Source organism: Nerophis lumbriciformis, linkage group LG07, assembly GCF_033978685.3.
Source record: "Nerophis lumbriciformis linkage group LG07, RoL_Nlum_v2.1, whole genome shotgun sequence".
NCBI classification, from domain to species: domain Eukaryota; kingdom Metazoa; phylum Chordata; class Actinopteri; order Syngnathiformes; family Syngnathidae; genus Nerophis; species Nerophis lumbriciformis.
The window spans coordinates 4,847,501-4,860,993 of NC_084554.2; the positions used below are offsets into that span (position 1 = coordinate 4,847,501).

Sequence of the window (13,493 nt, forward strand, 5' to 3'; positions counted from 1 at the left end):
GAGGAGTTCAAGTACCTCGGAGTCTTGTTCACGAGTGAGGGAAGAGTGGATGGTGAGATCGACAGGCGGATTGGTGCGGCGTCTTCAGTAATGCGGACGCTGTATCGATCCGTTGTGGTGAAGAAGGAGCTGAGCCGGAAGGCAAAGCTCTCAATTTACCGGTCGATCTACGTTCCCATCCTCACCTATGGTCATGAGCTTTGGGTTATGACCGAAAGGACAAGATCACGAGTTTCTTCCGCCGGGTGGCGGGTCTCTCCCTTAGAGATAGGGTGAGAAGCTCTGTCATCCGGGAGGAGCTCAGAGTAAAGCAGCTGCTCCTCCATATGGAGAGGAGCCAGATGAGGTGGTTCGGGCATCTGCTCAGGATGCCACCCGAACGCCTCCCTAGGGAGGTGTATGGGACACGTCCGACCCAGGACACGTTGGGAAGACTATGTCTCCCGGCTGGCCTGGGAACGCCTCGGAATCCACTGGGAGGAGCTGGACAAAGTGGCTGGGGAGAGGGAAGTCAGAGCCCTGACTTCCCTCTCCCAGGATTAGGTCTCTGCTTTTTTTGCAGATGATGTGGTCCTGATGGCTTCATCTGGCCAGGATCTTCAGCTCTCACTGGATCGGTTCGCAGCCGAGTGTGAAGCGACTGGCATGAGAGTCAGCACCTCCAAGTCCGAGTCCATGGTTCTCGCCCGGGAAAGTGTGGAGTGCCATCTCCGGGTTGGGGAGGAGATCTTGCCCCAAGTGGAGGAGTTCACGTACCTTGGAGTCTTGTTCACGAGTGAGGGAAGAGTGGATGGTGAGATCGACAGGCGGATTGGTGCGGCGTCTTCAGTAATGCGGACGCTGTATCGATCCGTTGTGGTGAAGAAGGAGCTGAGCCGGAAGGCAAAGCTCTCAATTTACCGGTCGATCTACGTTCCCATCCTCACCTATGGTCATGAGCTTTGGGTTATGACCGAAAGGACAAGATCACGGGTACAAGCGGTCCAAATGAGTTTCCTCCGCCGGGTGGCGGGTCTCTCCCTTAGAGATAGGGAGAAGCTGGACAAAGTGGCTTGGGAAGAGCCCTGACTTCCCTCTCCCCAGCCACTTTGTCCAGCTCCTCCCAGTGGATTCCGAGGCGTTCCCAGGCCAGCCGGGAGACATAGTCTTCCCAACGTGTCCTGGGTCTTCCCCGTGGCCTCCTGCCGGTCGGACGTGTCCCATACACCTCCCTAGGGAGGCGTTCGGGTGGCATCCTGAGCAGATGCCCGAACCACCTCATCTGCCTCCTCCCCATATGGAGGAGCAGCGGCTTTACTCTGAGCTCCTCCCGGATGACAGAGCTTCTCACCCTATCTCTAAGGGAGAGACCCACCACCCGGCGGAAAAAACTCGTGATCTTGTCCTTTCGGTCATAACCCAAAGCTCATGACCATACGTGAGGATGGGAACGTAGATCGACCGGTAAATTGAGAGCTTTGCCTTCCGGCTCAGCTCCTTCTCCACCACAACGGATCGATACAGCGTCCGCATTACTGAAGACGCCGCACCGATCCGCCTGTCGATCTCACCATCCAATCTTCCCTCACTCATGAACAAGACTCCGAGGTACTTGAACTCCTCCACTTGGGGCAAGATCTTCTCCCCAACCTGGAGATGGCACTCCACACAACCACGGACTCGGACTTGGAGGTGCTGACTCTCATCCCGGTCGCTTCACACTCGGCTGCGAACCGATCCAGTGAGAGCTGAAGATCCTGGCCACATGAAGCCATCAGGACCACATCATGTGCAAAAAAGCAGAGACCTAATCCTGCAGCCACCAAACCGGATCCCCTCAACGCCCTGACTGCGCCTAGAAATTCAATCCATAAAAGGTATGAACAGAATCGGTGACAAAGGGCAGCCTTGGCGGAGTCGAAATGGTCAAATTAAGTTAAAGTACCAATGATCGTCACACACACACACTGGGTGTGGCGAAATTATTCTCTGCATTTGACCCATCACCCTTGATCACCCCCTGGGAGGTGAGGGGAGTAGTGGGCAGCAGCGGTTGTAAAATAAACTTGTGCTGTCTCGCCCCTGGTCTATAGGCTACTACCTCTGGATTCTGACTGCCTCCCTCGATCCTCGACCCCCTGCTCGGACACGAATTACGCTGCCACTCTCCTACCCTCGACTGCTTGCCTGCTCACGGACTACCTTCCTGCTTTGTCCCTCCTCTCGCTCTCCACAACATTTGGTAATACACACAACAGCTAACCACACACATAGCGTCACACACAAACTCTTGGGTTTTGTCACACACACTATTCTATAGTTATTTGTTAGTATTTGTTTAATATTCTATATATATTAGTGTGTCTGCCTCACAACACGAAGGTCCTGAGTAGTCCTGGGTTCAATCCCGGGCTCGGGATCTTTCTGTGTGGAGTTTGCATGTTCTCCCCGTGACTGCGTGGGTTCCCTCCGGGTACTCCGGCTTCCTCCCACCTCCAAAGACATGCACCTGGGGATAGGTTGATTGGCAACACTAAATTGGCCCTAGTGTGTGAATGTGAGTGTGAATGTTGTCTGTCTATCTGTGTTGGCCCTGCGATGAGATGGCGACTTGTCCAGGGTGTACCCCGCCTTCCGCCCGATTGTAGCTGAGATAGGCTCCAGCGCCCCCGCGACCCCGAAGGGAATAAGCGGTAGAAAATGGATGGATGGATAAATTGGTCTATATATATAATAAATCATAGAACTTTACTTCCCCCTGGTGTCTGTGCCGTCAACTCCTTCCTGTCAAACACAACATTTTGGACATCAATAATACATTAGTTTATTAAGGTTAGTTTTCCATATTTACCATTGTTCTCTGTTTGAATAATTGTACTTGATTAATCCTTTTCAAACATTCTACGCTACAAAATAATACAAATATGTATGATTACTGCTGATATCGTACCAGATAAATTTCTGTATGGGCCAATACTCAAGGCTTCAACATCGGTATCGTAACGGAAGTGAAAAAGTTGTATCAGGACACCCCTCTTATTATTATTATTAGAGCTGTCAAAGGTCATATGATGACTGGCCGAAAATGTTGAAGTTGATGTTGAAGTACAAGCGTTAAGAAACCCACTGTAGCTATGAGCCGAGCCATCACCGGAGCACGTCGATTCTGACCTACCACCAAAGCGGCCACGAGCCTAGCAGAGCTGAAGACTGCCGAAGGGGTGCGTTTTGTGGTTTCAACGCACCCCTTTGTTTTCTTAAATACAAAGCTCGCTCAAGAATTAGGTATTAGTCAAAACAGAGAGTCAGACTGAGGAACTAACTTGCATGTTTTTCTTGTAATTTAATATTTGTATTTAATCTGTTTATTACAGCGTTGCATAGGTTCAAATGTGTTTGGTGTAGGTTCTGACTTACACAAAAATTGTCGTCGTTAACTCATTTTAAACCGGAGACTTCCTGGATCGGATTGTTGAGGTGCACCATCGTTGTAGCTGGTGAGACTATAGAAGCATTCATAAAGGCCTGCGTCATATCATTCACAACCTCTGACCCACCTGAGACCGTGTGCAGCTCCTCCTCTTCCTCCATATTCGAGGAAGTAAAGGTCCCAGAGCTGAAGCTGAGTGGTAGACTTATTTCTCTCTTGGGAACACTTCGGGGTTTAGGAAGAAGCGGAGGCTTTTGGAGCTTCGTGCGGCGCTTGGCTTTGGGCACCTTTTCTACTTTGATGTTGTTGGTCTTCTCACACCGACTAACTTCTGCTGCGTTCTGTTCATGTTTGCCTGCGTTGGCGACAACTTCAAGCTGTACTTTTTCGTCTCCCTTCACTTCAACGTCTTCCCTACCTTCATGTATTGCTTTCAGTGCAAAAACATCATTAGTCTGTTCTGCCTCCTTTGGTTTTCCATCGACTTTGCATATATCTTCATCAGACTGACAACATTCTTGGAGTGCTACCGTCTTAACGTGTGTTTCACATGAATTTTCCTGTTCAACTGCATAATCCACATCCTTCTTTCCTCCTTTCTGCTCCTTCAGACCTTCATCTTCTAATTCCTCCACCGCCTTAGAATCATCTTGAACTAAGTTCTCCCGCCCAGACTCCTCATTCTCACATTCTCTACTGGAGTCGGCCCCTTTCAGGCTGAGGCGTCTTATTCTAGACACAGAGTCCAGCTCTTTGAGACGGGCCATTCTGTCTATGGTTGACCTGCCCAGAGATGCAGCAGATGCAGAAGCAGAAGAGCTTAGCTTATCTTGCAGAGATTCAATTAATTTGCTGGCTCCACCACATCCCTTCTTTTCTCCTCTACTCATTTTGTGTGCTAGTTTCTCATCAGGGCTGACGGGTAGGGACAGAGGCAGATTACTTGGTGGGAATTCAGGCAGATCCAGTACCGCTCCCGGCTGAGCGACATTATCTTCATTGTGTTCGCCATCATCGTGATTGTAGCTGTGCTTTTGTCGGCCATCTTCATTGGAGTATTCCCTTATTAATAGCTTAGCCTCTTCTATATCTGCTCCCAGTAAAATGACGGATTCCTGTTCGACCTGCTCAGGCTCTTCAATCACATTATCTTTGTCTTCATCTGAATAACGCGGTTTCTCAGCTACAAAAGGTTCGTTATCGTCACTGTACTCCTCTATGCTGTCAGACACACCCAAGGCCCCCACTGGAATGGTAATACCCAGGATTCTGGCTGCTCTCTGCTCAATTGATTCATTTTCCGGGATTCCCTTTGCACATTTAACTTCATACAAGCCACTGAGGTCCTCGGTAGGTAATGCATTAGCTTTCTCATGAATCAGTAAGGTCTCAAGATGCTTATCTGCCATTGTTGACTCGTTCGATTTTACCGGCTCAGAGATTCGATATTTCTCATCACCATCATCTTCACCGAGGTTCAAACTCAGCTGTTCCTTGTATTGTGGAATTGTGTCTAATGAAGCATTTGTCTCCGTGTCCACTTCAGCTTTAAGCTCTTGACTAGAATTGTGCTCTAGGCAGCGAGTATTTTCAACAAGCGCTGTGCCGCTCTCACTTAAAAGCTGCACTGACAAGTCCTTGTGGTCAAGTGGCGCTGGGACCAGGAGTGAGCGTTGCATTGTCTCCCCATGACCACTAGGGGCTTCTGTGTAGACGGTTAGTCCAACATCCCTGAGCAATGACTCCTGAGGGACTGGAATATCCTGCCGATAGGGTTGGTTTGAATCCCTGTGTTGAGGCAGCAAGGACCGAGGTGGCCTCTCGTCTGGATTGGACATCAGGCATACCTTATATGTTGATGGTGTGTTGCACTGTGGTCTGGAAAAAATATTTTGTGTGCCCATGGTTTCCAGATCATCGGCAGAAGGAAAAGATCTCGATCTGACTTTGATAGCAGTTTTTTCTGAGAGTACGGGTGGAAGATTAATTCCTTCTCTGCCTGGTTTGAGGCAAGCATTGAATCGTGTATGTGGTTTATATCGGTTAAATCTTTTATTCGTGCCATCTAGATCATCAATTGACCGACCCACATGTGGTCTTTTGCTGATTGTGTCTTCCATCTCCTTATTGATGCTCTCTAGCTCACCAATAGCATCAAATGGTCGTCGATTTACTGGTTTTAGTAGAAACTGACCAAAGGCCACTTGTTCTGAACACTCTGGAGGAGTTGAGTTGCTCCTCTTTGGAGAGGATGGATTCTGGTCTCTTTGATCCGGTTTCTTAAATGGGGAGGTTAGATGTTGTTCCGTAGGTTGCAGTGATTGCTGTGGTGTTGGGCTGTTGCTGAGACGAGAGAAGGCGCTGTTGCTGGAGGGATGGAGGTCTTTCTGGCCAGCCATGGGGTATCCATAAGCGGAACCGTTGTCTGTCCCCACACCACTGTCGGTGGTTCTGTCCAAAACAGAGTGGACGGGTTCTTGGACCCCAGGTGGGCTTTGGGGTTCTGGACTTTTCACAACAGTCAAAGGTGAGCCAGTCTGGGTTTCTTGGTTACGGTATTGGTTTCCTGGCCAGGACCCAGCATAACACCTCTCCCTGTCATCACTGGCTTGGAGTGCCCAGGCATCGATAATTTCCTTCCTTAGAGGAGCCCTCTTGGAATTCCTCAGGGAGGAAGTGCTGCTGGTGTGAAAGTGTGAGTATTGGAGTTTGATGGGCATCTCGTTGACCGACTTACTTCGCAGACTGCGGGTCTCTTTGAGACCAACTGCAAATGTTCCTGTATTGGTCATCGTTAAACTTCGTTTTGTGTCATTGTTATTCTGATCTGCAGATGAATCTTTATTAAGGTTAGTTGGTGTGTGAAGGGGAACAGACACAAGGCAGAAGATGGTCTCACTCACTCTTCTCTTTGTACTGCGGTTATTCTCCAACCCTGATTCTGGGACGATTTTCTTCACTTGTGTGATGGTTTCTGCAAAAACCTGATCTAAACTGGACCCCTGGCGAGATGATGCTCTTCTTATCGGGGCTTGAAAGGCTGAAGATGGCAATGGAGGAGGATGTTGGTTTTTGGAATATGTGTTGCAGTTTTGGTCAGTTGCTGAGAAGTTATCGACAGTTTCTTTGTGCAAATTGCTGTGCCACCTTTTATTGTCATTGTCAAAGTCACATGAAGATGTCTGATTAACATCACCAGCCAGTTTGGCAGTGATAAAAGGCCCCACAGACGGAGGCAAAAAGGCACTGTTGCCGGAAGCTGGTTCCGACACGGTGGTGCTGGGAAGCTCATTGCGGATGTGACGAATCTTGTCAGCGTCTGTCAGGGAGTTCCCGCCCAGGGCTGAGGAAATGTGCCGGATGCGGGGGTCATCAAAAGAAATATATTGTACGCCTCCGCCTGGGACCTGCATACTACACAAAGGATGGAGTTGCTTCTGGCCTGCCATACACCTTTCTCTGGGTGGCTCAGACCAAGAACCTGCAGGATGCCGAGTGATCCAGTGAGATCCATCTGGAGCCACATGTATATGTTGGTACACATCACCTCTGTACCTAAAAGTAAAAGAACCCAGTTTTAGAATGACTTGCACAATAATTCACTCATTGTCTACAACTTAGCCTTTTGCGGGTTACCAAGAACTGGAATGTATCACAGCTGATTTTGTGAATGAAGTGGAAAACACACTAGACTGGTCGACAGTAGAGCACGAATAGACTGAACAATAAAGACCAACTTAATCTAAGGGTTAAGAAGTTTACGCAGGGATGTAACGACTACCGGTTTTTAGGCCTGTGCAATTCAAATCACCCCCCCCGCGACCCTGAAAGGGACAAGCGGCGGTAGAAAATGGATGGATGGATGGCATTCTAACCAAACCCAATAAAAAAACATCCAAAAAGCGCCAACAATACTCCATTTACATTTTGTGACTTGAATATTTACCAAGTATTAGTGATATTGTTATTATAAGCGCTAACGCAGACAGACTATTTATAGCGGCGCCGTGACCACTTGCTCGTGAACGTTGATTGTAGATCTTGTGTCAGAGTTTGTTGGTGACGAAACCCCAAGATGCGGAGATGACGGCAGGCGTTGAGCGAGAAAACATGATTTAATTAAACACTATGGCAAAAAAACAAACAAAAGGGTACAAACAAAAGGCGCAGAACAAACTTGGCTATGAACTAAAATAGCACAAAAGGCTAACTGTGGACAAGAAACAAAAACACTTACTGTGACACGAAGGAACTATGACATGAGCAGAGTGAACAAAAGTAGACGGAGCTACAACGACAAGTATTATGACAGGTAGTAGTGACATCGACAATAACAATAATCCAGCAGTGACTGGTATAAATAGCAGCTGGCTGATTGACACCAGGTGTGGCCAGGTGCCAATCAGCCACAGCTGAGGGGACACAGCACTCAGGGAGACAAACAGGAAACAGAACCAAAACAAGAGCGCTGACAGGAAATACTACACACAGAGGAAAAACTAAAACACAACCAAACTGTCAGGGGCAAGCCTGACATCTTGGAAGTCGTTACGACTCCAAAATAAAATAAAAGTCGCAAAAAACTTGTGTTTTTTTACATGAAAGTAAAGTAAAGTAATATAAAGTATGAATGGATGTATATATCCATCCATCCATCTTCTTCCGCTTATCCGAGGTCGGGTCGCGGGGGCAGCAGCTTAAGCAGGGAAGCCCAGACTTCCCTCTCCCCAGCCACTTCGTCCAGCTCCTCCCGGGGGATCCCGAGGCGTTCCCAGGCCAGCCGGGAGACATAGTCTTCCCAGCGTGTCCTGGGTCTTCCCCGTGGCCTCCTACCGGTCGGACGTGCCCGAAACACCTTCCTAGGGAGGCGTTCGGGTGGCATCCTGACCAGATGCCCGAACCACCTCATCTGGCTCCTCTCGATGTGGAGGAGCAGCGGCTTTACTTTGAGCTCCCCCCGAATGACAGAGCTTCTCACCCTATCTCTAAGGGAGAGCCCCGCCACTCGGCGGAGGAAACTCATTTCGGCCGCTTGTACCCGTGATCTTGTCCTTTCGGTCATGACCCAAAGCTCATGACCATAGGTGAGGATGGGAACGTAGATCGACCGGTAAATCGAGAGCTTTGCCTTCCGGCTCAGCTCCTTCTTCACCACAACGGATCGATACAGCGTCCGCATTACTGAAGACGCCGCACCGATCCGCCTGTCGATCTCACGATCCACTCTTCCCCCACTCGGGAACAAGACTCCGAGGTACTTGAACTCCTCCACTTGGGGCAAGATCTCCTCCCCAACCCGGAGATGGCACTCCACCCTTTTCCGGGAGAGAACCATGGACTCGGACTTGGAGGTGCTGATTCCCATCCCAGTCGCTTCACACTTGGCTGCGAACCGATCCAGTGAGAGCTGAAGATCTTGGCCAGATGAAGCCATCAGGACCACATCATCTGCAAATAGCAGTGACCTAATCCTGCAGCCACCAAACCAGATCCCCTCAACGCCTTGACTGCGCCCAGAAATTCTGTCCATAAAGGTTATGAACAGAATCGGTGACAAAGGGCAGCCTTGGCGGAGTCCAACCCTCACTGGAAACGTGTCCGACTTACTGCCGGCAATGCGGACCAAGCTCTGACACTGATTATACAGGGAGCGGACTGCCACAATAAGACAGTCCGTTACCCCATACTCTCTGAGCACTCCCCACAGGACTTCCCGGGGTACACGGTCGAATGCCTTCTCCAAGTCCACAAAGCACATGTAGACTGGTTGGGCAAACTTCCATGCACCCTCAAGGACCCTGCCGAGAGTATAGAGCTGGTCCACAGTTCCACGACCAGGACGAAAACCACACTGTTCCTCCTGAATCCGAGGTTCGACTATCCGGCGTAGCCTCCTCTCCAGTACACCTGAATAGACCTTACCGGATGTATACAGTGTAATATATTTGGGAGGGTTGTAATCTTTTAACGGGTGTTATTTATTTATTTTTATTGTGATTACTTATGGAGTATATTGTGACTAAATTGAGAACAGGAAGTGAACAAAAGTTTTAGCAACTGTTATGTAAAAGAAAAGGGGTAGGATTAAATAAACTCTGCTTCTTCCCACTCCTTCTCGAACATGTTGAAAAGAGAAAATGGAAATTGTGATGTATCATGTTGTATGCTTGCATGTTCCAAGTAAAAATAAACTCAAACTCAAACTCAAATCTGACGAAAAAGTCACATACGGGTTGCATTCAGGTCGCATTGCCATCTGAAAAGATCAGATTCCAATCAAATTCAGGACTACTTCCTGATGTGGCCTGAATCTGATACGAAAAGGTTCGATTTGAAGCACTTTAGAGCGTTTAGACTGGCAAAAAAAATTCCGATGTGTGCCACTTGAGGGCAATCAAATCAGATTTGGTGTGCAGTGTAAACGGGGCAATAGGCTCCATTGTAAGCAGACTTTTGATCGCAAGTATTTAATATTTAGAATGCATAACATTATTTTCATGATTATTTACATTGTAGATTGTCACTGAAGGCATCAAAACTATGACACCTGGGAAGTGAAAACCGTTTCAGGTTCACCTCTTGAAGCTCATGGAGAGAATGCCAAGAGTGTGCAAAACAGTAATCAGAGCAAAGGGTGGCTATTTTGAAGAAACTAGAATATAAAACATGTTTTCAGTTATTTTACCTTATTTGTGTGAAGTACATAACTCCACATGTGTTCATTCATAGTTTTTAATGTAAATGGTCATGAAAATAAAGAAAACCCATTGAATGAGAAGGTGTGTCCAAACTTTTGGCCTGTACTGTATGTGTTCTTGTCTTAGATAAGGATTGTAAATGATAGGCAAAATCCCCCCAAAAAGTGCCGTTCCCAACCTCTAAAGGCTTAGTGGCCACATGCGTGGACAGCACCTTTTAGCTCTTATTTCCAAAATTGTACACTACTGAATTGGGGTCTTATGGCTACTTATGTGGACACTTATACTGCCATCTAGTGGTGTCAGAAGAGTATAACATACAATGGAATTTGGAAAAAAAAAAAGTGTAAAAATAAGAATTAGCATGTCACTAAACATGAAGTACACGTTTGTGTACTTATGGACTAAGTACATCATATCAAAAGATGATTCTTAGTTTTTATTCTAATTAGGGTCCAATAAGCCCAAATAGCAAAGAGAAATAAAAAAAAGCATGTAAACAAACAGCTTGGGCCTTAAGAGGTTAAATAATAACTTTGCCAGCATCGATAAATTGCCTTGTCCGATTGTTTGTTTACTTATTGAAGATAGTTAAAGGGGAACATCATCACCAGACCTATGTAAGCGTCAATATATACCTTGATGTTGCAGAAAAAAGACCATATATTTTTTTAACCGATTTCCGAACTCTAAATGGGTGAATTTTGGCGAATTAAACGCCTTTCTATTATTCGCTCATCGGGAAGCAATCCGACATTTTCTCAAACACATCATCGTCGGTGTGTTGTCGGAGGGTGTAACAACACAAACAGGGTCGGATTCAAGTTGCACCAGTGGCCCAAAGATGCGAAAGTGGCAAGAAATTGGGACGAAATTTGTTCAAAATACGAGGGTGTGGGGCAAGCCGACGAAAATGGTCAGTCGTTTGTTCCGCGCACTTTACCGACGAAAGCTATGCTACGACAGAGATGGCAAGAATGTGTGGATATCCTGCGACACTCAAAGCAGATGCATTTCCAACCATAAAGTCAAAGAAATCTGCCGCCAGACCCCCATTGAATCTGCCGGAGTGTGTGAGCAATTCAGGGACAAAGGACCTCGGTAGCACGGCAAGCAAGACGAGCGAGCTAAACCCCCTGGATGTCTTGGCTCACACTGCTTCTACCGTCCCTTATGCCACCGAAGATGATCAAGAGAAGAATATCGACCCTAGCTTCCCTGGCCTGCTGACATCAACTCCAAAACTGGACAGATCAGCTTTCAGGAAAAGAGCGCGGATGAGGGTATGTCTACAGAATATATGAATTGATGAAAACTTTATTCATTACTCGCGGTTTTACGTAAATTATTATACATAAACTGTGTTTACCAATAATTTAGCTTAAAAACATTTATTTTTTTCAATCATTCGAGTACATTCGGGTAGTCTTGTGTAATGCGGTATCCATCCATCCATCCATCTTCTTCCGCTTATCCGAGGTCGGGTCGCGGGGGCAGCAGCTTAAGCAGGGAAGCCCAGACTTCCCCCTCGCCAGCCACTTCGTCCAGCTCCTCCCGGGGGATCCCGAGGCGTTCCCAGGCCAGCCGGGAGAGATAGTCTTCCCAGCGTGTCCTGGGTCTTCCCCGTGGCCTCCTACCGGTCGGACGTGCCCGAAACACCTTCCTTGGGAGGCGTTCGGGTGGCATCCTGACCAGATGCCCGAACCACTTCATCTGGCTCCTCTCCATGTGGAGGAGCAGCGGCTTTACTTTGAGCTCCCCCCGGATGACAGAGCTTCTCACCCTATCTCTAAGGGAGAGCCCCGCCACTCGGCGGAGGAAACTTATTTCGGCCGCTTGTACCCGTGATCTTGTCCTTTCGGTCATGACCCAAAGCTCATGACCATAGGTGAGGATGGGAACGTAGATCGACCGGTAAATCGAGAGCTTTGCCTTCCGGCTCAGCTCCTTCTTCACCACAATGGATCGATACAGCGTCCGCATTACTGAAGACGCCGCACCGATCCGCCTGTCGATCTCACCATCCACTCTTCCCCCACTCGTGAACAAGACTCCGAGGTACTTGAACTCCTCCACTTGGGGCAAGATCTCCTCCCCAACCCGGAGATGGCACTCCACCCTTTTCCGGGAGAGAACCATGGACTCGGACTTGGAGGTGCTGATTTCCATCCCAGTCGCTTCACACTCGGCTGCGAACCGATCCAGTGAGAGCTGAAGATCTTGGCCGGAGGAAGCCATCAGGACCACATCATCTGCAAATAGCAGAGACCTAATCCTGCAGCCACCAAACCAGATCCCCTCAACGCCCTGGCTGCGCCTAGAAATTCTGTCCATAAAGGTTATGAACAGAATCGGTGACAAAGGGCAGCCTTGGCGGAGTCCAACCCTCACTGGAAACGTGTCCGACTTACTGCCGGCAATGCGGACCAAGCTCTGACACTGATCATACAGGGAGCGAACTGCCACAATAAGACAGTCCGTTACCCCGTACTCTCTGAGCACTCCCCACAGGACTTCCCGGGGTACACGGTCGAATGCCTTCTCCAAGTCCACAAAGCACATGTAGACTGGTTGGGCAAACTCCCATGCACCCTCAAGGACCCTGCCGAGAGTATAGAGCTGGTCCACAGTTCCACGACCAGGACGAAAACCACACCGTTCCTCCTGAATCCGAGGTTCGACTATCCGGCGTAGCCTCCTCTCCAGTACACCTGAATAGACCTTACCGGGAAGGCTGAGGAGTGTGATCCCACGATAGTTGGAACACACCCTCCGGTTCCCCTTCTTAAAGAGAGGAACCACCACCCCGGTCTGCCAATCTAGAGGTACCGCCCCCGATGTCCACGCGATGTTGCAGAGTGTAATGCAGTATTTTGTGTCTATTTAGGTATGGTTAACCCATTATTTTGTTACAGGTGTTACAGGTTGTTAGTTGTTAGTTTCCTTTAATGCCAAACAAACACATACCAATCGTTGGTTAGAAGGCGATCGCCGAATTCATCCTCGCTTTCTCCCGTGTCGCTGGCTGTCGTGTCAGTTTCGCTTGCATACGGTTCAAACCGATATGGCTCAATAGCTTCAGTTTCTTCTTCAATTTCGTTTTCGCTACCTGCCTCCACACTACAACCATCCGTTTCAATACATGCGTAATCTGTTGAATCGCTTAAGCCGCTGAAATCCGAGTCTGAATCCGAGCTAATGTCGCTATAGCTTGCTGTTCTTTCCGCCATGTTTGTTTGTGTTGGCTTCACTATGTGACGTCACAGGAAAATGGACGGGTGTATATAACGATGGTTAAAATCAGGCACTTTGAAGCTTTTTTTAGGGATATTGCGTGATGGGTAAAATGTTGAAAAAAACTTCGAAAAATAAAATAAGCCACTGGG

The 13,493-nt window shown here is 48.1% G+C and overlaps 1 protein-coding gene across 1 annotated transcript in view; it reads right to left on the reverse strand.

Annotated features, from left to right (window-relative positions):
* The window catches only part of jcada (junctional cadherin 5 associated a), a 145,363-nt gene that overhangs the window by 2,092 nt on the left and 129,778 nt on the right, over nucleotides 1-13,493 (reverse strand). The window contains exon 4 of the mRNA XM_061965916.1: nucleotides 3,537-6,964. Coding sequence (XP_061821900.1) covers nucleotides 3,537-6,964 — 3,428 coding nt within the window. The remainder of the gene's footprint in view (nucleotides 1-3,536; nucleotides 6,965-13,493) is intronic.